At 39.0% G+C, this 27,656-nt stretch overlaps 1 protein-coding gene across 3 annotated transcripts; it reads right to left on the bottom strand.

The window, feature by feature from the left end:
- Positions 1-2,751: 2,751 nt before the first annotated feature.
- LOC103971340 (transcription factor bHLH75) lies at positions 2,752-4,421 on the bottom strand. 3 transcript variants are annotated; one of them, XM_009385334.3, is made up of 6 exons: positions 4,037-4,421; positions 3,860-3,967; positions 3,721-3,786; positions 3,582-3,650; positions 3,428-3,505; positions 2,752-3,070 (listed from the first exon to the last, which is right to left on the bottom strand). In XM_009385334.3, exons 1-6 carry the CDS (start codon positions 4,385-4,387, stop codon positions 2,984-2,986), a joined length of 759 nt encoding a protein of 252 aa, XP_009383609.2. In that variant the 5' UTR covers positions 4,388-4,421; the 3' UTR covers positions 2,752-2,983. The 3 variants fall into 3 exon arrangements, with proteins under 3 accessions (XP_009383609.2, XP_018676042.2, XP_064944748.1); XM_018820497.2 differs by having other exon boundaries at positions 3,860-3,961; positions 4,037-4,417; XM_065088676.1 differs by having other exon boundaries at positions 2,983-3,070; positions 3,428-3,476; positions 4,037-4,417.
- Positions 4,422-27,656: the final 23,235 nt, after the last annotated feature.

The raw sequence follows: 27,656 nt of genomic DNA, 5'->3' as shown, positions 1-27,656 counted from the left end.
CACCAACCTTTCATTTCTTAGTGCAACGCATTTTGGCTAACACCGATGCCTTTGGCTTCATCATCCGCTGAAAGGAACACATCCACTAACTTGAATTCCTTGTCGATCATAACTCACCACCTGAATTATATTCTATCAGCTCTGTGGCATTCAATACTGCGAATCATACTGTAGCTGGGAGTGTGATGGTTTTGGACTCTTTTGGTAAACAGATGCTCAAGCTAATATTCTAGTTTGATCTAAATAGATCTCAATGATGATGCAGACAAGTAAGTTTACATACTGGTCACCATCTGCTTTGCATTTACCAGTTGGCAAATAGGTGACTACTCTAAATCTGTGCTTTGAGTGAATTGCCATGATCCAACTTGACAAATCTACTGACATAAACCCGGAAGCCTGTGCTGATTAGAGTTTGGAGTCATCCAAATTGTAGCTAGTCGTTCTTCTGGGAGACGACACTGGACGTCTCGTTGGCCGCCAAACACTACAAGCTGAGATCATGATGGTTTTGGACGTTTCGCTGGTTCGATCTCATCTAATTCGATGCACTGTACATAGCAGACAAACATAATCCGTCTTCCGTCGTGATGGTTCACATGAACCTTTCGTTCTTGCATTAGAACCACAGCATGCATGGGCAGGTGCTCCATCCATGTGCATCGACACTCATGGCACCTGAGTTTCCGCAACACAGTCTCCTGATCAGCAAATGGACGAAAGGAAAGGATTGCTTTCAAGCAATTATATCTCTTGTCATGTAGATGGATGGCCATGCATGCAGGCCTAGTTTTCTTATTCCATGGTCGAGCAGCTGCCAATTCATCATCTGGTACCGGGATGGTCTGTAGCGGAGATGACACGAAAGCTTTTCAAGTGGAAGGACAACACTGTTTGAACAAAAACCAGCTCGATCATTGCCATTCTAAAGGACATCACTCGAGCGTGTGGGCTCCGCGTGGCTGGTGACAGGATCCATATGAACAGGAGGAGGTCGGATGATGACAGGATTCCGGATAGCGCTTGTGGAGGTGGAGAGGTTGCTACTTGGGAAGGAAGACGTGCCTGTGAGGTGCCCATGACAGAAGAAGACCCTTGTTTTGGATTGTAGTAGTGTAGACCGAGGTACTATGTTAACACTCTTTGACCTCAGCCTGCGGCTTCATGGATGTGCTCTAAATGGATCATTCATTCAGTAGGACCAGTGCCGACAGAGTTCACAGTCATGCGTTGATGTCCTCTTAATTCCCTCAGCGAGAGAGAGAGAGAGAGAGAGAGAGAGAGAGAGAGAGAGAGAGAGAGAGGAATACACTCAAAAATTAATAATTGGAACAAGGTCTTCACTCTTAAGAATATAAATGCGTGATGTGGTTAGTGGCTTAAGCTTTAATATCATCGTGAAATGATTGTGATAAAAAATTTAAAATGATATCAGAGATGAGATGAAAGATTGTGTGTTCAAATCTTCCATCGAAATGTTCGTTGTTCTTTAGCAAAAGATTCTGTGCTCAAATTTTCCATTGGCCATAATTATTAAAGAAAATTCTTGATTAATTTCACGTGTTCCATAAGTATGTGGAGGAGGGAGTGTTAAGAATATAATCTAATACAAATTAATTTCTGCAGTATACGGCGAGGAATCATGAGATAAAGCATCTCTCAACCCAAGTTGAGATCTAAAGAACATCCTAAAGTATATTGCACTAGTATTATTATTCTTGATACATTCCATTCCATTCCATTTTGTGCAGGCCGTGAGTGTTTTATATGCTTGTTTTAGAAGTCCAATATTTATCATGGAAACGTTGATTTAGTGATATAGTAATCTTCAATATTTCAATCCGAATAAATCAAAATGTTTGGTTTTTGAAAATGTACAAGTTTCATGATATTCCTTTGAAGAATAAGTTAAATACCCTAACACTAGCATTCGAAGTACCTGAAGTTGATCTTATATTGACTGCAAAAGATAAAGAAACTCAAGATAGAGACAGTACAACAATTATATACTTTTTCTTATTTGTCGTTACTTAAACCATGCATCCATATGTACACAGCATTTTGACATATCATTCATTACACATCAGACATTATAATATCTTGTGATGATCCAAGCAACCGTAGCTTTGTTTGCTGAACAATATGCCATTTAACTATAGAAAATTGCTATTTTAATTTATGTGTTTTTAGTTTGCCATGTAAATCACCTATCTAGTTGGACCTTAGGTCCTCAAAAAGGGAAAATTAATTAATTTATTAACCAATTAAAGTTAACATTTAGTTAAAGATGTCAGCTTAGTTTAGGTAGGAATTTTGAATGATGATAGATAAGGAGATTCTGAAATTGAATTTTGTCTCATCATTTATCATTTATAAATATAAATATATAAATAAAAATCTCACACATTCTCATTGTGAATAACTATGTATAGTTTGGAAGAATTATTTAAGATTGTAGGAATATATGCTAAAAAAAACCTATGAAAATAGAGAAAGACCTAAGAAAATTTTACTATGAATAATAAATAAGAATTTAAATACTATTAATTAACTAACAAAATTATTTTTGTAAATTTTTATGGCTATAAGGATCCGTAGAACGGTTCCCAAATAGTTGAAATAATAATACTCTTCCTGTAGCAAGTTTCATTATCTCTTGGCCTTTCCTTATCTCTATTTGCTCATGGAATTGGCCATTTACTAGGCAATAAAATAGTCCAAGGAAACATCTTTTTTGTGAGAAGACAACAATGGAGTCGAATATTTGATATATAAAACCCACAAAGAGACATTGAATACATGACAAGATGGAAAGCAATAAAAAAAATATCAAAAGAAAGAAGAAAGAGTACATGACAAAGTGACAAGAACAACACATGTGGGAAGGAAACCACATATGGCTCATTGCCATGCATGGATTCCGGGGAGCAGACTTCTTCCACTGGATTCGAAGCAGTGTATGTGGTCATCGCCATAAGCTGGGTCAGAAAGGCATGTGGAAGCCGGTGCAGTCTCCATGTCTCTTCCTCAGCAGTCTCCCTGCCTCCCCTCCCTCGTGTGCTTTCTCTGCCTGCAAACATGAAAGCAGAGAACGTGATATCTTCAATCACTGAAGTCTATCGATGCATGCCCTATCTATCTCCCATGTGGTTTTTTCTGAGGCCACAAGAGAATGTGTTGTATCTCTCTGAGATTTACCAATGTGACAGATCATAGTGGAGTCAAGCATACTCCACACACTGGTAAGTCCATTTCTAAGCATTCAATTCTAGTTGGTCCATCTGAGTCTGAGAGGCAGCTGGACTTCATCTTGTCCTCCCACCGTCCAAACTAGATAGTGTTCTTGCCTGAAGCAGAGCAGTCTTTTGACTCTGCTATTGGTTTCGTCCGTGCTGCTAACATTTTAAGCTTTGTTTGTAAGAATCACCTGTGCTGTTGCAATGGCATCCACGCCCAATCCGAAGTCAGATAAGTAACTGGCGGCCGAAAGTTCCATGGAAAGAAACTGTATCAGCACCGAAAGTAAGACAATTAGATTTGAGGAGCACAACAAAGTTCTATATCTTTGACAAATTTCTTGCCTCAACTTGGTTCTGCAGTGATCGCACGTAGCTAATAGTTTGATCCAGCATCCGAGCCATGCCCATTGTCTGCAAGTGCATGGTTAATTAGCTTAAGAAATTGAAGGGAAGATTAGCTAGCAGAACTTTAAGCTATTACCTTGTGACATCCAGGAATTTGGTTCTGTAATCGTCTCATTCTTTCATTGATCTTCTTCCTTCTCTCCTGTAGTCATATGGATGTAGTTGTATCACTATATAAATTTATTCTACTGAGGGAGAAGGATATGTATGCCTACCCTCTCAGCTAGGCTGTGGCTGTCAGTGGCCTCGCCTCTTCTTGCCCTCACATGAACCACCTCCTCTGGCTTCTCCACCTGCTTTGAATTGCTCTTTCCTCCCTGAAACTGAAGACATCACCTTCAAAACCTTCCTCGTCTTAACTATTGAGTACAGAAAAGTGCAACCGTGCATACATTCTTCTTCTTCTTCTTCTTCTTCTTAGTTTTAGCTTCTGCCGTTCCATCCTCTGAGAAGAGCTCGGAATGGCTCCCGGAACTTGTATGAGGTGCCGCCATCGTCTTCCTTTTCCTGTCTCCAGAACGCTGCTCCGGCTCTGGAATTGACAAGAAGCTGAACAAGTCATCAGTAAATGGCAGCAACGAGAAATGGTGATCGCTGGAGTAACCCATCACTCCCATGCTTGGGTTCTCCATTGCGGAGCCATTTAGCTCCGCGAGCTGGCTCATCAGCTCCAAGCTCGGGTCGGCATCCATGGAAAGAAAGGATGGCAAGAGGCAGTCGAGTCCCTGAGCAAACTCTGCCATCGCTGCGGAACGGAGGATCACTACAGTGGAACCTAAAAAGACGGTGGGAAGAAATGGTGGGGAGCAAGGGCGGCCATTTAAAGGTCGCCTCGTGTGGTTCTCCGAAGGGTACGTGGCGCTTCCAGCTTGGGTGGCTAGTAATCGTGTGGGTCCTTCTCTCCAAGTATATCCACAACAATTGGATTCGTGCAAAGAAAATTCTCTATATTGGCGACAATTATAAATGGTTGCAGGATAGTGATGGGTGAGATGTGTATTACCTGCAGCAAGTAGATGGCCAGAAGCTAATGTCAGGTCGTCTGTCACTGGAAATCTCAACTCGAAATGATCATAATAATATCTGGTTTACATGAACAGTAGCAGACTTCCACATGTGTACATAACCCACTCCAAGCCCATGTCCAGTTACCATCTTAGGATGGATAGGGTTGGGCCACAAAAAGAAGAAGAAGAATGAACCAAATCAACTCCCTATTCATCACTATGCCGGTCACCATCAGCCCACGTGGAAGAAGTAGATTTAGGACATGACGTTATATTATTATGTGGTCTACTGACTTGGTCATAGTCATACTTCAATGTATCTGGCAGGTAACAGGGTGGTCAGAATGTGTTTAGGTAGATGATGACTTATCATTGCGTATTCTGTGAATAGAACTTTCTTCAATGGACTCCATTATAATCTTTAATCTCTTGGACTAAATAATAAGCTCCACCTGCTCTTTTGACATGATTAAGACCGCATGTTGCGTGTTCCTGCAATCACAAACCATTAAAGCATGACAAAAACTAACCTAGTGAGTTAGTCATCATCTAGACGCGCTGATTTCTCCGAGGGGCTACTTTTGACGGTCTCTGCTCACCATTTTGACTTTTTAGTTTGCCTTCCCAAATGCTACATCTTTTCCAACTCCAAGATCCTTATTCAGTCTGGTCTCCGAGTCAGCTTTATCCTTCATCCTCTAAGCAGAACTTGCCCAAGCTGCTGTTAAGACCAATGTAGGAGACGTCAAGATAATTGTAAGACAATTAATCTTGCATACCTAATATAGATAGGAGGGTGACGAGTCTTAATATATTCAAATGCTATGAGTTTACAATATATAAATAGAGGTGTGGCCTCGTAACATCAAATCACAAATCAAACGAATAGAGGAGCGAACCATAAATATGGTTATTGTTAAGAATAAAATGAAGAAGATAGATATTATGATTGTGTTTGATATGACACTCCCTATTTATATATATTAAAAGGAAGAATTTTCGTCAACAGAGCTACGATATTTCCTCATGCAGTTGAAATTTTTTTAGTTATTATCAAGGAAAATCTTTGCTGCTATCATGCCTTCGTAAGATGGTGCTCCTATCAAGGATATCAATCTTGAACCGATGCGATGAAAATGATTTATGGGCGAGAGGCTTCATGAGTGAGTCTACTAGTTGATCAACTATATGTACGTGAGAAACACAAGTTGATGTCTGACAACTTGTTCTCGCATGAAGTGAAAGTCGATGACTATGTGTTTCATGCATGAGTAGAATACTAGATTGGTGCATAGGTAAGTGGCTCTGACATTGTCATAATATATTGTAGGAGTAGAGATGGAGTTGATGTCAAGTTCCTTGTAGATTCATGACCCAATTGAGTTTTATAGCAACAGTTTCAATGACATGGTATTCAGCTTTAATTATAGATCATACAACTATCTTTTGCTTCTTAGAACTCCAACTGATTAGATTAGCTCCAAGGAAAATAATATACCCCGACGTGGATATTCTGTCATCAAAATTTCTTGTCCAATCAATATTAACAAAGGCATAGAGATGAATGGGGGAGTGTTTACGGAAAAAGAGGCCACGATTGAGGGTCCATGATGATATCACAAAATTCGTTTAAGTGCAGACCAATATATAGTAGATGGCCGATACACGAATTGTGATAATTTATTAACCACAAATAAGATATCTGGATGAGTGAGAGATAAGTACTGTAAGGAGCCAAGTACTTGACGGTATTGAGTTGGGTCCGTAACACGGCTTCCATCATATAGTTTGAGTGACTCGCTAGGAGACAAAGGAGTTGTAACCACTTTTGCGTCCTGTATGTTCATCTTTGATAACAGATCTTGAATATACCTTCTTTGTGATAGGAAGAGTCCTGAAGATGTGTATGTTGCTTCCACTCTAAAAAAGTAGCTCTAGGTTCCTAGATCTTTGAGGGAGAAACAATTTGCCAAATGCTTGAGAAATGCCTTGATTTCCAGAGGACTATTGCTCGTGACAATAATATCATCCACATATACAAGAAGATATATTGTATTACCACTTTGGTGATGGAGAAATAGTGAGATATCAGATTTGGAGTTGATGAAGCCAGTTTATATAAAAACCAAGCCATGTTCGGTGTACCAGGCTCTTGGAGCTTGACGAAGTCCATAAATAGTTTTTTTTTGTTTACAAACATGTCTTGGATACTAAGGGTGGATGAAGCCATGAGATGGCCAAACTCAGAATAAGTCGGACTGTTATGAGTTTAACAATGGGACTAAATGTCTCTGTGAAATTAACACCAGGACATTGATAAAACCCTTTGGCCAGTAGACATGCTTTATATCTAATAACGGATCCATTTGGGTTTTGCTTAATTCGAAAGATCCACTTACACCTAATGATATTTTGTGTGGGATGAGAGGGTACTAGGGTCCATGTAGAATTATAGATGAGGGCATCATATTCTTCATACATAATTTTATGCCAGTATAGAGAATTTTGAGCTTGAGTAATTGTGGTAGGTTTATTGGTCTCTAACGAGGATTTTATGATAGCATGTAGGTCAAGGACTTATCGTGATTTAAATATGCCACTTTTGGAGTGTGTTGTCATTGGATGTCCAGGGACTATAAGTTGTGTTATAGGTATGGGCGGTAGAGATGTATTAACACAGGTTGTAGATACTTTAGTGTCACTGGTCCTAGAAGAGGATAAAGGTAGTGGTTGTGTTTTCGAGGATATTACTTCAGTAGTGGGGGAACCTTACGAAGAAGGGAGAGAAGCAATGGAGGGGGTGAGGAGCTGCTAAACCAGGAGAAGAAGAGAGTGTGGATCTTGATGAGAAGGACTGGATGGTATTGTGGGAGACTCGTTTAACAGGATCAAAGGTGTACTCCATTAATGTATATTTATTGGAGTAGGGCGCACAGCAGGAGACTCGGGGTTTTGAAATGGAAAGGTAGACTTCATAAAAATAACATGACGTGATATAAAGACTTTTTGAGTTTGAGGTTTATAACATTGAAAGACATTATATTCAAGAGAGTATCTAATGAAAATGTAAGGCTCAGATCTTATGCGAGGCATAGGGACGTAGCCATGGATAACATAAATAGCCAAATACTTTAAGTTTTTGAAGGTTTAGAGATTTGTGAAATAGTTTTTCAAATGGTGATTGGTACTAAAGGACTGGAGTGAGCATACGATTGATAAGGTAGATGATAGTTTGAAAGGCCGCAAATAAAAAAATTATTGGCATGGAGGTTTGATGGAGGAGTGTGAGACTAGTTTTAACTATATGTCTATCTTTGCGTTTAGCAGAACCAACTAGTTGAGGAGTATGTGAGGGTGACTTAAGGTGTTGTATGCCACAAGTTAAGAGACATGATGTGAGGGTTTGATATTCACCGCCACCATCAGAGTAAACTGTTTTGATTGTAGACTGAAAGAAGTTCTCGACTAATCTTCGATAGTTGAAAAATATTATTGAAACTTTATATTTATGGTAGAGAGGGTATAACCATATATACTTGGTAAAGTAGTCTACGAAAATGATATAAAATCTAAACTTGTCAAAAGAAGTAATTGGGCCAGGGCCCCAAACATTAGTATAAATAATTTCAAAAGGTTTAGAGTAGAATATGGAGGAGATTCCAAAAGAGAGTCTATGACTTTTATTGCTTAAACAAACATCACAATGAGTTATAATGCTATTGGTTTTAAGAGTAGGAAGAGAAAAATGAGAAAGTAATTTTTACTAGATAGAGGATGAGGGATGACCAAGACGACGATGCCATACATCAATCGAAGCTGCAAAGGAAGAGTAGGCAGTGGGCTAGATGATTTTTGGAACTAACAGCCACTCGTAAATGTTGTCCTTACTCTGGCCTCGGACTAAGGATATGCCCTCGTGCTTAAATCCTTGGCATGAAAGAAGTTAGGAAAGAATTCAATTAAGATATTATTTTGTTTGTAGAATTGAGAAATAGAAATGAGATTTCGTTTGATGTGAGGTGCACACAAAACATCATCGAGTGTAAAAGTTGTGTTATGTGAATTAAGCGTTGTGGAACCAGTATGAGTAATGTGAATTCCTTTACCGTAACCAATGATGATATCTTCATTTCCACCATAGTTGTTGTGGATGGACAAGTTCTGTAGATCATAGGTGATGTGATGAGATGCGCTAGAGTCCATAATCCAATTGTGTTGACTAGTATTCGGAGTAGTCATGAGATTTGCTTAGGGCCGATATGATGGAGGAGGAAGTCTGGTTCGAGATTGATAGACTTTTGTAGAGTGTCTGACTTTGTCACATAGTTGGTAGATAACTCTTTGTTGACTTATATGTTCAGGATGCCACGGTTGAGTATAATTGAAGTAGTCACCATGATAGTTGTGACTAAAATGTTGATACTGTGGAGGAGGGATGGTTTGTTTGGAGCTCACAAGTTTAGGAGGCATCTTTGTTAAACCTTTGTTGATAGTCTTTTTATACTGATTGCCCCTCCTTTTAGATTTTCGACTGACTTGAGTTATGACGGATGATCCTATCAATCTGTCCTCTCGTTTGAGATATATCTCAAAGTCAGTCAACTTGCCGTAAAGTTCTTCGAATGACATCGATGAGTCACGTGCCCGTATTGCTATTGTCAGTTCCTTGTACTCGTCCTCTAGGCCATTAAGGGTGTGGACAATGACTTCTTCATCACTGACGGAATGACCTATCAAAGCTAGGTTATCAATGATAACATTTATATTTTATAGATAATCGACAATAGTACTTCTCTCTTGTTTTATTTTCATGAGGCTAGATAAGAGATTGAGCATGCGAGTACGTGAATTATTTGCCAAGGTAGATTACAACTTGCACTAAGCTTCGATAGTAGTGTTACACAAAGATATGAGTGGGGCAAGGGATCCAGCGATTGGGGCTTGAATTGCTTGAAGGATGAGACGATCTTAACGTAACCATAGTTTGTGGTCCGAATTTGGTACTAGACTAGGTGCTCCTGGGAATATGAGCATCGCTAGTAGACAATAGAGAGAGCTGTCGACATAGCCTAGTAGATCATAGCTGAATAGGAGATTAGAAAATTGAGCATGTTAGGATATATAGTTGTCACCTTTGGATAACTTGAAGGAGATAAGAGTTACATCATTGATCGAAATAAGGCCTACAGAGAGAAAAATACTATGGTTTCCTACAGGGACAATAACTAGAGCGTCAGATGTAGATGTAGATGATGAGAATATGTTGAGGATATGTACCAATATGAGGAAGCAAAGTGGGAGTCTGCAATGATAAAAGGTGGGTGAGGAGACAGTTGCGATTAGGTGCGGTGAGCCATACTTCTTCCTTAGGACTATTGCTACAGCGACGATAGTGATCAAGGAGGAAGAAGTGTTGATGCAGATCAACGCCACCTGAGGTGGATTGTTGGCAGACGAGTTCTTTGTTAGAGGCGTTTAGCTCTGTGCAGGTTGGTTTGGTTGTTCAATATTGAGCAAAGCTGTAGATTTTCGGTTAGCAATTCTTGCAGCTACGGATTGGGGCAGTGAAGAATGGGAAGAGCAGTGCAGCGTAGAACTCTGCTGAAGGGCAGTGCGAGTGCTTCGCCGGTGAGGAAGAACTACTATTCCTTGCTTAGCAACGATGATAGTGATGGGCAGTAAGGGAATGAAAAGTTCTCGACGTCCGAGATGGCTTGGTAGAGCAAAGCCTCGATATGTAATTGAAAAGCTGGATAGTGAGGACGCGAAGGAGGAAGACTCGAAGCCAAGATGTTGTACAGGTTCTAGTGAGCTGAAGATGTGGCCTGGAAGAGCAGGTCTGTTCTGCTGTGAATTGTGCTTGTGGCAGTTGATGGCGAGGTAGCAGTTCACAATAGGCAACCACAACTGCGATCGATGCAGATCATAGCTTGCAGTAGAGTTCGGTGGCCGGAAGGGCAGCAGAGTCTAAGGTAGAGGAGCCCTCGACAGACGAGGCAAATGGCGAAATCACAGAGCCAACTTGAAGGAAGCTTGGAGGAGGCTTCGGTGGAGGAAGAAGTGGAAGGAACCTTCAACGGAGGTTGGCGAGGGAGCAGTCAGCGGTAGAAACAAAGGTTGCGATTGTGCTTCCTTTGGGAGTGTCATCCACGAAGAAGAGAAGCTCTAAATAGGCCCATGATTGTAACAGGCGCGTCCCTTCCCGCTGAGTGTATTCAGCAAGTTTTGACTGGCACAACTTGTGATGGTCCTGGTGAGTTCTCTACCCCATGTAGCACATGTGCAGGATGCACTGGTGAAAACTGCCTCGATTGGTGTGGGCTAAAGGTTTTGGAGACTGCTCAGGAGAGATATGTAGTTCTTGACAATATGCAGTTTTCGTCGCAGATCTATGAGAGATCTGTAGTTCTGTGAGAGGTTGTGACGTGCAGTTTTGTGAGAGGCTACGACTTCAAATGCCACACTGCACATCACGTAGGAGAGGAAGCGGTTCATGGTCAGCACCAAGTACGTCAACCAGTTCTGGATGCTGCTCGATGAGGCGGAGAAGGAGTTCAGAGGAAGTAGTTGCCGAGGCGGTACTCCGAGAACCCATGGCAGGAGATGGTGTGGCCGACGCCCTTGTTGGTGACAACGAAGGGGAGGGCGAGGGTAGAGATGTGTCGTGGCAGTATGGGAATACAGTTGCTATTCGCCAAAGAAGTGTTGTAGTCACCACAAGGAAAACAACCACCGATGGAAAAGTAATGGTGGGAATTGCCTCTTGTGATCCGACAGCAGGAGCAGGTTGTCGAAGTAGGCGACCGCAAGAATGCCGCTAGCTCAGGAAGGAGAAGAGAAGATGTTGACATAGGGAGGAGAAAACTAGCAGTGGGGTGACGTCGGACAGCGAGAAAGAGTTTCTTCCGGTTTGACTACGTGCTCTATGAGTTTGGGCTCTATTTCTTCCATGCAAGCTTCAAACTCTCTTCGATTGGAGTTGTACTCATTTGACCGAGTAGGCAATGATCTAATTGGTGAGTCAACAACTTGGTGTCGTAACAATAGCGATGATTACAAGATCAGAGTTGCTGTTACTGAGAAAATAAGGCAAGTTTAGCTCTGATACGATGTTAAGAATGAAACGAAGAAGATGCTGTGATGCTTGATATGGTGCCTCCTATTTATACATGTTAGAAGGGAGAATTTCTTTCAATAGAGCTATGATATTTTCTCATATAGTTGAAAATTTTTTAGCTATTATCAAGAAAAATCTTAGCTGCTATTAGTAATTGTTAGGAACAAGTCGGTACTAAGAGAGGGGGGTGAATTAGTATGGCGATAAATTACATCGGTTTCATAGAACTCTTTCGTATGTTAAAAATCGAACTAGGAAAGATAGCTTATAATCTCATTAAGTAAATGCAGTAGGCAAGTAAAGATTCAGTTTATAGTAATGTAAATTGCTAAAATATAAAAATGCAAACCAGAGAAGAACACACCAATTTTATAGTTGTTCGGTCGTCGTGACCTACATCTACTCCTCCGATTCCTCTTCCGTCAAGGCCATCGGCATCTACTATCGATCTTCCTTTAATAGGCGAAGATCAATCTCCTTCTTACACCCCTCTTCTCCTTTTACTAGGTTTAGGAGACAACTCTTATAAGCACTCACTCCTATTTCAAATTATTCTAACACTTAGACTAGAAGAGGAGGATTCTCAAGAGATTACAATAGCATTTTTCCCTCTTTAAATTCTTTGTGCTTGTGTTTGTTAACGAGGGATGAGAGGGGTATTTATAGGCTTCAAGTTGATTCTAACTTTGAGCCAAAAAAAGTCTCATCCCAGGTTTCCTGGGTATTGGCGGTACCATTGCTGTTCCTAGGCGGTACGACCGCCGTAGGATCTGGTACTAGGCGGTACCACCATTGAACAGGGGCGGTATCATTGCTGGCAACAATGTTGCTAGTGGTACCACCGCCCAGGAATCCTGGGGTGCTATTCCCCAGGCGGTGCCACCGTCACTAGGGTTTCAGCACCTTGGTTGGGCCTTGAATCAGGCCAAAACCAGTCGAACTTTGGGCCTAGTTGGCCCCTAACAGAGTTGATGGGATTACATCCCAATCCTAACTCTAATTATGTTCTAACTATAATTCGTAAGACATATTCTAAGCAAGATAAGTCCGATTTCTTCTGGCGATCTTTCTAGCGAACTTCCGATGATATCTCGGCAATGTTCCGGCGGACTTCCAACAAGCTCCTAGACTTCACGATGATCTTCTTGGCGAGTTTCGACGAGCTTCTTTGGCAAGCTCCTGGACTTCTCGGTTGATTCCGGCAGAACTTCCGACGAACGTCCGGACTTCCGACGAACTCTCAAACTCCTAACGAAATCGCGTTCTTGACTCTGGGACTTCATTTTGCTTTATGCCTTGCTATCATAGTTAATCCTGCACACACAAAAATATGCTTCGATCTAGACAATTATTACTAAGTATGAATCATGTTGTTCAACATATCATTGGTCCATCGATGCTTCGTCCGATTCTTCGGCGCATCGTCCTCTCTTGCGGCCTATTGCCCAATCGGCCAGTTGACCTCTGTAACTCCGATATCCTTGGTGCAATATCTACTCTTCTTGGCCCGATGCCTGAATCCATGGCCTGAAGCCTTCTATCGATACGTCGACCGATCCTTCGGCCCGACGTCCAATCTTCTGACACGTTTTCCTCCGGCCCAACATGATTCTTTCTGCTTTAATTATCTCTCCCTGATCGAAGCATCCTGCGTCACTCAAAACATAGATTAAATCATAAACACTTATCAATTGGTTTAATTATCAAAATCCGAGATTCAATAATCTCCCCCTTTTTGATAGAACCTTGAATTCAAGTCGTTGCAAATTTCATCATGAATATATGTAACATGACATCATGCATAACATGATCATACTTCTCTCCCTTTGTCATCAACAAAAAGGAGAAGTTCCAACTATCAAGTGTTTGAGATATAATGTCAAACATTGCATTTATCATCATGCAATTTGTAAGCTTGAAAATTTAGCAAGTGCTACATCATGTATAGAACATTCAAGCTATCAAGTTGTAGATATGCAAGGTAGTAAGATAGCAGGTTTACAACATACAAGCTAGCAAAAATTTTGAAAGTAAATGCAAGATAGCTTTCTTGTTGAAGTGTGTAAGCTAACGATTCTTGCTTCCTATTGCAATGTGCAAGTTGCAAGTTTTGCTTCTTGAGATTGGTAAGATAGTGATGTTCAAGATAGCAAGCTCTTTCTTCTCTTTTGAGAAGTACCATTTTTGCTTTCTTTGCAAAGTGCAAGCTAGCAAAATTTTACATTATTTTACAACAATGAGGCTAGCAATTTGGCAAGCGTTACTTCTCTTTGAAGTATGAAGGCTAATAAGTTTTTGAAAAATAATGCAAGATAACAAGCTAGCAAGATACAATGTTTTGCATGAAGTAAGCTACATAAAGTACGTTTGCATCTTCTCTTTAGATGTGCAAGCAAGCAAGTAAGTTTTCGCATCTTCTTGACTTGTGCAAGCTAGCTAGCAAGCTAGCTATCTCCCCCTTTGTCATTGTTAAAAAGAAGGAAAGGATACAATTTTGTATCTCTTTTTTCCTTTACAATAATTTTTAAATCATGACAAAGGATAAATAACAAAATGAAAAATCAAGTCATAAATGTTAAAACAATTTTTCATCATGAATATTTCATCATTGCATGCATCATTATCATAAGTTAAAGTATTACATTTATAATGCCAAAACATCATTTATAATTACATCAATATTTCAATTATTATTTCAATATGTTTGTGCATCATTACCGTTTCAATTTACGACATACAAAATTTTAAAACATTACATATCATCCTTACTCTATGAATGATACTAACAATATATCAATCATCATATCATACAAGATACTCAAGCATTCATAATACATCAATTTAGCAACAAATCATAGCATTTTAAATTATGATGGTATTTAAATGTCAAATTACATTGCATCGCATGATCATAACTTCTCGTTTGTATGTCATGCATATTTTTATTTCATCACATTCATTTCATCTCATAAAAAAAATTAATTGAGTGATGAATACAAGAAATTACATAAAAATCATGAAAGATAAGATCATGTGAATCCCAAAAGGCATGATTTTTTTGAAAAACCTCCTCTTAAATAATCAAAAGAAAATCTTAGGAGATCAAAGAATAAAAGATATTCAAAAAAAATTTTAAGTCATGAATTTCGAAAAAGATATTCTCTTTAGTAAATCGTAAAAGAAACTTAGGAAAAAAAGATTTCAATTCATGCATATAAAATCTTGACTTATGCATAAGAAATCTCAATTTATAAATCTTGAAAAATCAAGATAAAACTCATTCATATTCAAATCATCAAATTAAAATCATTTTCAAGAGATTCATAATAAAAAACATAGATAGATTCGTTAATCTCTCCTTATTGAAAAATCGATAAAGTAGAGAAATTTTTTAAGGAGAAAGCTTTCTTCTTTTTAGTGATTCAATTCATAAGATTGATTTCATAGATGCATGCCTTTTTCATTTTTGTCAAATAAAAATATGCATCAATGTTTAGGATCAAAAAATAAATTTCGTCATAAAAACCATCAAGACCAAAAAAGTATAACATTTTAAACATAAGGCTTCTTTAAACAAGAGATTTGATTTATCATTTTAATTCTAATGATAACATATTTATCTTTTTATGTGTTTCATTTTAAGTGATTGATTTCATATAAGCATACTCAAGTCTTTCATATGAAAACTATACATCAAAGTTTAAAACGGAAAGATAAAAAATCATCAAGATCAAAAAGTATAACACAATTCCAAAATATATGATTTCAAATCATTATTTCTAGTCCTCATGCATAAAAATCATTAAACATGATGCAAATATTTATTTTCAAAACATTTATGATAAGACATACAAGCCAAAGAAAATATAAAGCATATTCATCGATCATGGTTTTATTGAGCATAAAGTATTTTTGAACAAAATAAAAAATCATTACGAAAATATAAAGTATATATTATTTCTTCTTGAAAAACATATATAGGATTATCATTAGATTTAAATCTAACATTTTTTTTTCCTTTAACATAAAACATGTAATTTTCATTATCATTTTTAAAATTACTAGCATGATAAGCATGATCCTATTTTATTTTGCAGTTTTCATTACATCATTAAATATGAAAATTTTAAGAAAAATAATTAAACTAAATTAAAAATAACTCATTAAAATTATCATGTAATTTTTAAATAAATTAAGGAAGTTTCGTTTACCTCGTCGTCAAAAGTCGTGAAGGCATAGTTTGCCACATCACCTTGTTGATTTTTTCCTCGTCTTCGGAGGAGCTCGATTCATCCCAAAGTTTTTTCCTCTTCTTACGTTCATAGCAAGTAGTTGTGTTCTTTTTGTTCTTTAATTTTTTTTTCATTAACTTTATAAATTTCATGAGTAGTTCAAGTTCACCATCACTTGAGCTTATGCTCGAGTGGTCTTCATGTGTTCTAAGTGCCAAATCCTTTCTATTCTTTGGAAGGTTGTTCTTGAGTTCTTCATGTGCATTGCACGTCATTTCATAGGTCATTAGAAACCCTATAAGTTCTTCGAGTAAAAAAGTATTCAAATTTTTTGATTCTTGTATAGCAGTTATTTTCGAATCCCAAGTTTTATAGAGTGAGCATAAAACTTTATTCACAAATTCAAGATTCGAAAAACTTTTACCAAGAACTTTTAAACCATTGATGACATTCGTAAAACGGGTGTATATGTCAACAATGGTTTTGCTCGGCTTCATTCGAAAAAGTTTAAAATCATACATTAAAAAATTAATTTTTGAATTTTAACTTTGCTAGTGCCTTCATGTGTGATTTCGAGAGTACGTCATATGTCAAAAGTCGTTTCGCATATAGAAACCCGATTAAACTTAGTTTTATCTAATGCGCAAAATAAGGCATTCACAGCTTTTGCATTTAGAGAAAAAGTCTCTTCTCCAAATCATTCCAATGGTTCATTGGAAGAAAAGACATTTAAAAACCAAATTCGACTATGTGCCATAAATTGAGATTCAATGAAAGCAAAAAAACTCTCATTCGAGTTTTCCAATAAGTATAGTCCATCCCATTGAAAAAGGGAGGACGAATGAGAGAGTGACCATCTTGAAAGCCGAAAAGAGTTATTTCTCTTTGGGTGTTAAACCAAATGAGAAAACAAGACTCTGATACCAATTGTTAGGAACAAGTCGGCACTAAGAGGGTGAGGGGGGGGGGGTGGGTGGGGGGGGTAGGGTGGTGAATTAGTGCAGCGGTAAATTACGTCAGTTTCATAGAACTCTTTTGTATGTTAAAAACCAAACTGTCAATTTTATAGTGCAGTGGTTCGTATGTTAAAAACCAAACTTCATATACGAATTGGATGCAAATCCAATACCCACTAGGGGAGGATCCATTAGGGTTTGATAGAAGACCTCTATAAATATGAGGGATTCAGTGGTTCATAGGCTAGAGCCTTTGCTTGTCTCTCCTATTCTCCTCCCCCTCTCCACCTTAGAGTAGGCCTAGAGTTTTGAGGAGTGTCGTCGCAGCCCTACTGTGTGGATCACCGCTAGAGAGGAGGATGCTTAACCTCCTTCACCCTCTCCTAGAGATCTGCAAGGAAACAAGGATATACGATCTCCCTAGGTAACATAATCTATTTTATATGCAGTTAATTTCACGAAATTTTGAACACTAATCTTCCTATGACGACGAACATCTTTTTTGGGAAATTGGAGATTTATTTTTTCTTATTCTTCCACTGCACATGTGATGTCGCCCCCAAAGATTTTCCAACAGCCACTGGTATCCACTATCGATCTTCCTTCAATAGGTGAAGACCAACCACCTTTTACAGCTCTTTCTCCTTTTACCGGGTTTAGGAGATAACCCTTATACCCCCACTTACTCTTCTCTCAAATCATTCTAACACTTAGAAGGAGAGGAGTTCACACAAGATTGAAGCATCGTTTCTTTCTTTTTTTACTCTCAATACTTGTATAGTTTAATTAGGGATGAGAGGGGCACTTATAGGCTTCATGTTGATTCAAACTTAGAGCCTAAAAAGGTCTCATCCCGAGTTTCCTGAGTCCTGACGGTACCACCGCTTGTGCTGGGTGGTACCATCGCCCAATCTGGCGGTACCACCGCTTGGAAAACTATGTCTGGGCGGTACCACCGCCTGATATAGTCTTGGAGATTGTGCCACATCGGTGCCACCTATTGGGTCATTGTTTGGTCTTTTCATTGGGCCTAACATAGTCCATACATGGGCCCAACTAGCCTCTAATTGGGTTGGCCTAATTCTAATCCCAATTATGTGCTAACTATAAAATCTAAGACAATTAATAAGCTAAACAAGTCTGTAAGTCTAGGTTTCTGTTAGGATCAAGAGCATTAAGAGGGGGGGGGGGGGGTGAATTAGTGCAGCGGAAAACCTTCTGCGATTAAAATCGAAAACTGCTTTCGTTTGATAGAAGTGATTTTGGTAAGAAAGCCAATTTGTAAATCACTTCAACTTTTGACTAGGAGAGATGCAGCAAAGATATGAACACAGTTTGCAGTTATGATGGAAATCAGAATATAAGCGCAAACTGAAATACGACGTTCGTACGATAAAAGCGATTTCGGTATAAAAGCTTATTCGTAAACCACTTTAACTTGAGATAAGGCGAGATGCAATTAAAGCAAAGATATAAAGTCAGTTTGCAGTTATAATGGAAATCAGAACGTAAGCGCAAATTGAAATACGATGTTCGTACGATAAAACTGATTTGCGTCTTAAACCTCGATTCGGAAAGCATTGAACTTTGAAACACGTTCGTAAAAACACAGAAGGCAGTAAGCTATTGAGGAGGTTTGCAGTAAAGATAAGATGCTCAAAGTAAATGCAAACCGAGATTTAGAGTGGTTCGGTCAATCTTGACCTACTCCACTTTTGGCTTCCTCCACCGATGAGGTCACCGACGTCAACTAGAGGCCTTCCTTCAATAGGCGAAGGCCAACCACCCTTTTACAGTTTCACTCCTTTTGACGGGCTTAAGAGATAACCCTTACAGAATTTTCTCTCCTCTCTTTACAACTCAGAACTTGGAAGAACAAAGGGAGAAGAACTTTTGGCCTTTACAACAATTTTGAGCTATAAGAATCACAGAAAAGGATCAAGATTTCGGTGTAAGTTCATACCCTTTCAGTGTTGAATGGGTGGGGTATTTATAGGCCCCAACCCAGTTCAAATTTGGAGCTCAAAACTGTCAATTTCTGGAATTCCGGGATCAGGCGGTTGCACCTCTTGACTGGAGCGGTTGCACCGCCTGGCAGAGCTCGAAGACTGAGCCTCTGGGCGGTGCTACCTCTTGTCAGGGGCGGTTGCACCTCCTGACAGAGCTCGAAGACCGAGCTCAAGCGGTTGCACCTCCTGACTGAGGCGGTTGCACCGCATGGCAGAGCTCGAAGACTAAGCTCAGGCGGTGCCATCTCCTGTCAGGGGAGGTTGCACTGCCCAGTCTCGCTCGGAGACTAAGCCCCAAGCGGTGCCACCGCCTGGCTAGAGCGGTTGCACCTCCCAGTCTCACTCGGAGACTGAGCCCAGGCGGTGCAACCTCCTGCCTTGGGCGGTTCAACCGCCTGGCAGAAATCAGGGTCCGAATGGGTTGATCCATTCGGCCCAATTTGGGTTTTTCAGGGGCACAATTGCCCCAAGATTAAGTTAATGGGATCACCTCTCATTTCCAACTTAATCAATGTGCTAACTACGATTTTTCCTAAGACATTTACTGCAACTTGCTCCGGTGCATCAATCGCTTCTTCCGGCGAGCTTCCAGCAAACTTCCGTCGATCATCCGATGAACCCTCGGTGATGCTCCTGCAGACATCCGGCAAACTCCTGGACTTGCGACAATCCACTTGGCGAGTTCCGATGAGCTTCTTTGGCAAGCTCATGGACTTCTCGGATTTGTTCCCGCAGAACCTCCGACGACTGTCCGAACTTCCATCGAACTCTCGAACTCCCAACGTGATCATTGTCTTGACTTCGGCGCAACTCCTGTTGCATATTTTATTTTCATCATAGTTAATCCTGCACACTTAAAATAAACCTTCGATCGAGATAATTAATCCTAAGCAATTAACCAAGTTGTCCGGCATGTCATTGGTCCCTCGACGCTTCGTCTGATTCTTCGGCACATCGTCCTCTCCTGCAGCATATTGCCCAATCAGCCAGTTGACTCCGCAACTCCGATATCCTTGGCATAATACTTGCTCTTCTTGGCCCGATGCCTGAGTCCACGGCCCGAAGCCTTCTGTCGATACGTCGACCGATCCACCGGCCCGACGTCCAATCTTTTGACATGTTCCTCCGGCACAACATTATTTTCCTGCTTTAATTGTCTCATCCTGATCGAAGCATCCTGCGTCACTCAAAACACATATTAAATAATAAACATATATCAAGTGGTTTCATCATCAAAATACGAGATTCAACAATCTCCCCCTTTTTGATGATGACAACTATTTGATGACGGAGTTAACCTTAACTCCCGGAGTTTAAACAAACTCCCCCTATCAATATGCCATATTGATAGAACCTTGAATTCAAACTGAATTTAAGTCATTGCAATATTCATCATGAATACTTGCAACACGTTATCATGAACTTATGCATAAATTTATGCATAGCATGTCATGTCATCAACATTCTTCTCCCCCTTTGTCATCAACAAAAAGGAGAAGTACCACAATAAAGTGTTTGTGATATTGGTTCAGCTCATTGCATGAAAAACATAATATCAAGTTTTATCATCATGCAAGTTTGCTATTATCAAATATCAACATGTAAAATTGCCATGTAAGCTTTTGATATCATAACACAAACATTTCAAGTGTTTATCAATTGTAGCATTTCATCACATGATAAGATATCAACGCGTAAAATTACGATACAAGTTCTTGATATCTTAACGCATGATGCAAACATGGCATAATGCAAGTTTGGCAATCATAGCATCAATTCATATATCTCTTGATGATGCAAGCATTGTAAATATGGCAATCATATCAATTCATATATCTCTTGATGATGCAAGCATAGCATTAGTGTTCATAGCATCAATTCATATATTTCTCCCCCTTTGTCATCAACAAAACGGAGAACGATATAAGCAAATTTTAAGCATAAGTGCTTGTAATTATTCATGTCATAACTAGGTTCATGTCATTTTCCAACAGTGAGTGATAGGATATCAATTATATAAACATCTCAAGGAAAACATGACATGGAGATAGCTTTGAAAACGTCTTCCTTTTTTTATCTGTTATTGTCTTTTTGCATGAAGGAAGAAGACTATTTGTGATACATGCTATTTGTGAGTTTATTTCGAGTGAAGTTAGAATTGATGAGAGATTAAATCATGCTTCAGTTTTACAAGGATCAAGATATGTATGTGAAACAAATCCTTGCAAATAAAAACACTTTCATCCATATTCATCAAAGCCATTTCTCAAAAAAAAATATTTTTCACATGATATGTGTATGAGAGATGTATTTGCTAGTTGATTACATATGTCAAAAATCAATGATATGAACTAAACTTGATATGACATATGCTTGTTAAGTTCGGAAGAGAGTAAACTTGATATTTTAGGATCAAGAGAATTCGAAAATGAAATTTGACTCTTTCTTGCATTCGGACAAGGTTTTGCTATAGATATTCAATTACAATCATGAAGGTAAAGCATGCTTGTTATTATGGAAGTTTTGTATTCAAGCACATAATTTCCAACATGTAATTGTGTAAAATCATTATGCCAATCAAGTGATTTGATCATTCAATCAAGAAAGTTCAAAAAATAATTTTAACACGTTCAATCATTAGGACGTACTTTTGCCATAGTTTTTCAAATACAATCATGAAGATAAGGCATGCTCATCATCATGGTAGTACGATGGCAAGTTTACAATTTTAAGACACGCAAGCTAGTAATTTTGAGATGTTCAAGAAAGCAACTCTTGCTTCTTGAAATATAAGTTTTGCTATATGTGCAAGGTAACTTTTTGCTTCTGCAAGATATCATTCCTTGGTGATGTTCAATATAACAAGTTCTACATCATGCAAGCTAGTGAATCTTATAACATTTTAGAACATGCATAATCACCAAAGCATCATAAATTTTAATGATGTGCAAAATTATAAATTTTGCATGTTTGCATTTGTGCATCTTGAGATTTGTAAGATAGCACTTCTTGGTGATGTTCAAGATAGCAATTCCTTTTCTTTTGAGAAGTGTAATTATTTTCTTTCTCCTTTTTTTTGAATTATATGAGCTAGCAAATTAGCTTTCAAGCATGTTTTGCTCCCCCTTTGTCATTGTCAAAAAAAAGGGAAGACCCTTTACGTTAATTTCTAAATCATGACAAAGGTAGGTTTCAATCTTATTTGTGCATCATTATATTTTCAAATTCGAACATGCACAATTTCAAAAACCTTATATTTCATTCATGCATGATACTGAATAAATCAATCAATATTATGAACATATTATACATGATACTTAAATTTTTAACAATTTATCAACATTTTGATCATGATACCAAACATTCATCATTTAGAGTATTCATGACATTAAATCAACATTTATAATACATCATTTTAGTAACAACTCATAGCATTTTAAATCATGATTTACATCATATGCAATACATCACATCATAATTAAAAAGCTCAAGTATTGCATGCATCATTGCAAATCATAAATGCTTCATATCATGATGGTATCAATTTTATCAAATTATATCCTACCATGCATGATCATAACTTTTCATTTGTATATATTAAAATAAATTAATGAATATTTCATGTATTCATATCATCACATAAGGAATATCAAGAAGAATTGGTAATGAGATTTACGAATCATGTAGACAAATTATGAATATTAAGAGACATATTATGATTCTTTTTACATAACTCAAATAGCAAAAAGAAAGAATCATAGTAAGTTATTTTGATTTATAAAAAGAATTCTCAAGTTATAATTCCAAGAAATCATGATTCATTTCAATAAATGTCAACAAGAACACAAAGTAGGTGATCTTGATTCATAAATGATTTCAAGTTATAAATCATGGGAAATTAAGATCATGATTTCGATAATTCTCAACATTACTTTCAAGAGATTCAAAATGGCATAGATAATTTTATTAATCTCTTAGTGAAAAAGTCAATAAGGTAGAGAAAAATAAATTTTCAAGAAAAATACTTTTCTCTTTTTAGTTGTTTTAATTCATATGATTTTATTTCATCTATGCCAAACATGTAGCATGTTTTAAAATCGAAAGTGCAAGTTTTATTATGACAAAGATCAATAAGGCACTTTCATTACCGTGAAAATCGAAAATCGCAAGATTCATCATCCATAATTATAAAACCAATAAACACGATTTTTAAAATCTCATGCATAGAATAAAATCATGGTATTAAAACATCATTATATCATCAAGCATGATTTCATATTTTCAATCAAAATCATTTTGTTTGTTTATCATAAAATATATATTTTTCATGATTATTTTCAGAACTACTAGCATGATCATAAATTTTACATTTTCATCATAATTTTTTTTTAAACATGTAATTTTCAGCAAAATTAATTCTATACTAAAAAAGAAAATGCATTATGAGGAGCATCATGTACTTTCGAAATAAATTAAGGGAGTTGAGTTACTTACCTTGTAGTCGAAGCCCGTCAAAGCCCAATTCGTCGTTTCACCTTTGGAAGTTCTTGATTCATCCTTGGTTGCCTTCCTCTTCTTTGGCCTCTTCCTTCGTTCAAGTTTATTGTCTATTTTAGATTTTTGTTTAATAAACTTATTAAGATTTAGTGTTCGAAGTTCAAGTTCATCATTGTCCTCATCACTTGAGTCATCGCTCAAGTGATATTCATTTTTCCGGAGTTCCAAATCCTTCCTGTTCTTTGGAAGGTGATTTTGTTCATCATGTTCATCATGTGCATTATGCACCATTTCATATGTCATCAACGAACCAATTAGTTTTTAAGTGGTAAGTTGTTTAGGTTTTTAACTTCTTGTATTGCAGTTACTTTTGAATCCCACTTTTTAGAAAGAGAATGCAAAATCTTGTTTATGAGATCAAAATCCGAAAAACATTTTCCAAGAGCTCTTAAACTATTGACGACATCCGTGAAACGGGTGTACATGTCGCCTATAGTCTCGCTTGGTTGCATTCGAAAAAGCTCAAAATCATGCAATAAAATGTTAACTTTCGAGTCTTTGACTCTACTAGTTCTCTCGTGCTTGATTTCAAGTGTTCGCTAAATGTCAAAAGCCGTTTCGCACGTAGAAATCCGATTGAACTCATTTTTGTCCAAAGCATAAAATAAGGCATTCATAGCCTTTGCGTTTAAAGAAAAATACTTCTTCTCCAAATCCGACCATTCGTTCATCGGTTTAGAGGGAAGTTGAAAACCGTTTTCAACGATATTCCATAAATCTAAATTCGTAGAAATCAAGAAAACTCGCATTCGAGTTTTCCAATAAGTGTAGTCCAATCCGTTAAACAACGTTGGATGAAAGACCGATAAGCCCTCTTGGGTGTAAATCCGAAATGAGAAATACCGGGCTCTGATACCAATTGTTAGGATTAAGAGCACTAAGAGGGGGAGGGGGGGGGGGGTGAATTAGTGCAGCGGAAAACCTTCTGCGATTAAAATCGAAAACTGCTTTCGTTCGATAGAAGTGATTTTGGTAAGAAAGCCGATTTGTAAATCACTTCAACTTTTGACTAGGAGAGATGCAGCAAAGATATGAATGCAGTTTGCAGTTATGATGGAAATCAGAATATAAGCGCAAACTGAAATACAACGTTCGTACGATAAAAGCGATTTCGGTATAAAAGCTGATTCGTAAACCACTTTAACTTGAGATAAGGTGAGATGTAGTTAAAGCAAAGATATAAAGTCAGTTTGCAGTTATAATGGAAATCAGAACGTAAGCGCAAACTGAAATACGACATTCGTACGATAAAACTGATTTGCGTCTTAAACCTCGATTCGGAAAGCACTGAACTTTGAAACACGTTCGTAAAAACACAGAAGGCAGTAAGCTATTGAGGAGGTTTGCAGTAAAGATAAGATGCTCAAAGTAAATGCAAACTGAGATTTAGAGTGGTTCGGTCAATCTTGACCTACTCCACTTTTGGCTTCCTCCACCGACGAGGTCACCGACGTCAACTAGAGGCCTTCCTTCAATAGGCGAAGGCCAACCACCCTTTTATAGTTTCACTCCTTTTGACGGGCTTAGGAGACAACCCTTACAGAATTTTCTCTCATCTCTTTACAATTCAGAACTTAGAAGAACAGAGGGAGAAGAACTTTTGGCCTTTACAATAATTTTGAGCTCTAAGAATCACAGAAAAGGATCAAGATTTTGGTGTAAGTTCATACCCTTTCAGTGCTGAATGGGTGGGGTATTTATAGGCCCCAACCCAGTTCAAATTTGGAGCTCAAAACTATCAATTCCCGGAATTCCGGGATCAAGCGGTTGCACCTCCTGACTGGAGCGGTTGCACCACCTAGCAGAGCTCGAAGACTGAGCCTCTGGGCGGTGCTACCTCCTGTCAAGGGTGGTTGCACCTCCTAACTGAGGCGGTTGCACCGCCTGGCAGAGCTCGAAGACTGAGCTCAAGCGGTGCCACCTCCTGTCAGGGGATGTTGCACCGCCCAGTCTCGCTCGGAGACTGAGCCCCAGGCGGTGCCACCGCCTGGCTGGAGCGGTTGCACCTCCCAGTCTCGCTCGGAGACTGAGCCCAGGAGGTGCAACCTCCTGCCTTGGGCGATTCAACTGCCTGGCAGAAATCAGGGTCCGAATGGGTTGATCCATTCGGCCCAATTTGGGTTTTTCAAGGGCACAATTACCCCAAGATTAAGTTAATGGGATGACCTCCCATTTCCAACTTAATCAATGTGCTAACTACGATTTTTCCTAAGACATTTACTGCAACTTGCTCCGGTGCGTCAATCGCTTCTTCCGGCGAACTTCCGTCGATCATCCGATGAACCCTTGGTGATGCTCCTGCGGACATCCGGCAAACTCCTGGACTTGCGATAATCCACTTGGCGAGTTCCGATGAGCTTCTTTGGCAAGCTCATGGACTTCTCGGATTTGTTCCCGCAGAACCTCTGACGACTGTCTGAACTTCCGTCGAACTCTCGAACTCCCAACGTGATCATTGTCTTAACTCCGGCGCAACTCCTGTTGCATATCTTATTTTCATCGTAGTTAATCCTGCACACTTAAAACAAAACTTCGATCGAGACAATTAATCCTAAGCAATTAACCAAGTTGTCCGGCATGTCATTGGTCCCTCGACGCTTCGTCTGATTCTTCGGCGCATCGTCCTCTCCTGCAGCATATTGCCCAATCGGCCAGTTGAATCCGTAACTCCGATATCCTTGGCATAATACCTGCTCTTCTTGGCCCAATGCCCCAGTCCACGGCCCGAAGCCTTCTGTCGATACGTCGACCGATCCACCGGCCCGACGTCCAATCTTCTGTCATGTTCCTCCGGCACAACATGATTTTCCTACTTTAATTGTCTCATCCTGATCGAAGCATCCTGCATCACTCAAAACGCAGATTAAATCATAAACATATATCAAGTGGTTTCATCATCAAAATACGAGATTCAATAGTTTCTTCCGGCGAGCTTCCGGTGATCTTCCGGTAAACTTTTGATGATCTCTCGGTAATGTTCCAGTGGGCTCCCGGCAAGCTCTTGGACTTCATGATGATCTTCTTGGTGAGTTCCAACGAGCTTCTTTGGCAAGCTCTTGGACTTCTCGGTTAATTCCGGTAGAACTTCCGACGAACGTCCGGACTTCCGATGAACTCTCGAACTCCCAACGAAATCGCGTCCTTGACTCCGAGACATCATTTTGCTTTATACCTTGATTGCTATCATAGTTAATCCTACACACATAAAATCTACTTCGATCTAGACAATTAATACTAAGCTAATCAAATATTTTTCGGCATGTCATTGGTTCATCGATGCTTCATCTGATTATTCGGCGTATCATCCTCTCTTGTGGTCTATTGCCCAATCGGACAATTAACCTCTGCAACTCTGATTTCCTTAGTGCAATATCCACTCTTCTTGGCCCGTTGTCCGAACTCATGGCCCAAAGCCTTCTGTCGATACGTCGACCGATCCTTCGGCTCAATGTCCAATATTTTGACATGTTTTTCACCAGCCCAACATGATTCTTCCTACTTTAATTGTCTCTCCCTGATCGAAGTATCCTACGTCACTCAAAACGCAGATCAAATCATAAACACTATCAATTGGTTTCATCATCAAAATCTGAGATTCAACATTCATACCAACTTGGAGTAAGTCTCTAATAGTTTTGATTGGCTCTGGGATTGTACCATCTTCTCCATCAACCCTACCACCTACTCCACTGAGTAGCAAAGGTACAACACCGTATACTGCTTGCTTCGTTCCTTGGTCATGCACTCTTGCATGATGCGAAGTCCTTCACTTTTGGCTATCTTGATGAGAAGCTTGTTGACACTAGTCTTACAAAGTTCCTTGGCCTCTGCCCTTCAACCTTGTCTTAGTACTTGGAGTTTGCCTTTGCATGCTCCACCTCCTCAACCCTTTTCACGACCAAGCACTATCCCTCCATGAGAAGAAGGGATCGATGACTTCACAGAAGTCCTACATTTACGGTACCATGGCGTTGCCATGCCCATAGCCCTACTATCCCTCACCTCACATCTACACCCTTTCTTCATGATCGATAGATCTACCTTTGTGGCACTCTTTCGAGTCCACCTCCATTCTAACCGATTCTTGATTTTGGGTAGCTAAGTCCCTCTAGACTCGTCATTGCTTCCTCGCCC

Source organism: Musa acuminata, chromosome BXJ1-11 (assembly GCF_036884655.1).
Source record: "Musa acuminata AAA Group cultivar baxijiao chromosome BXJ1-11, Cavendish_Baxijiao_AAA, whole genome shotgun sequence".
NCBI classification, from domain to species: domain Eukaryota; kingdom Viridiplantae; phylum Streptophyta; class Magnoliopsida; order Zingiberales; family Musaceae; genus Musa; species Musa acuminata.
The sequence above is the reverse complement of the archived record's forward strand: the minus strand, read 5'-3'. Positions and strand labels throughout refer to the sequence as shown.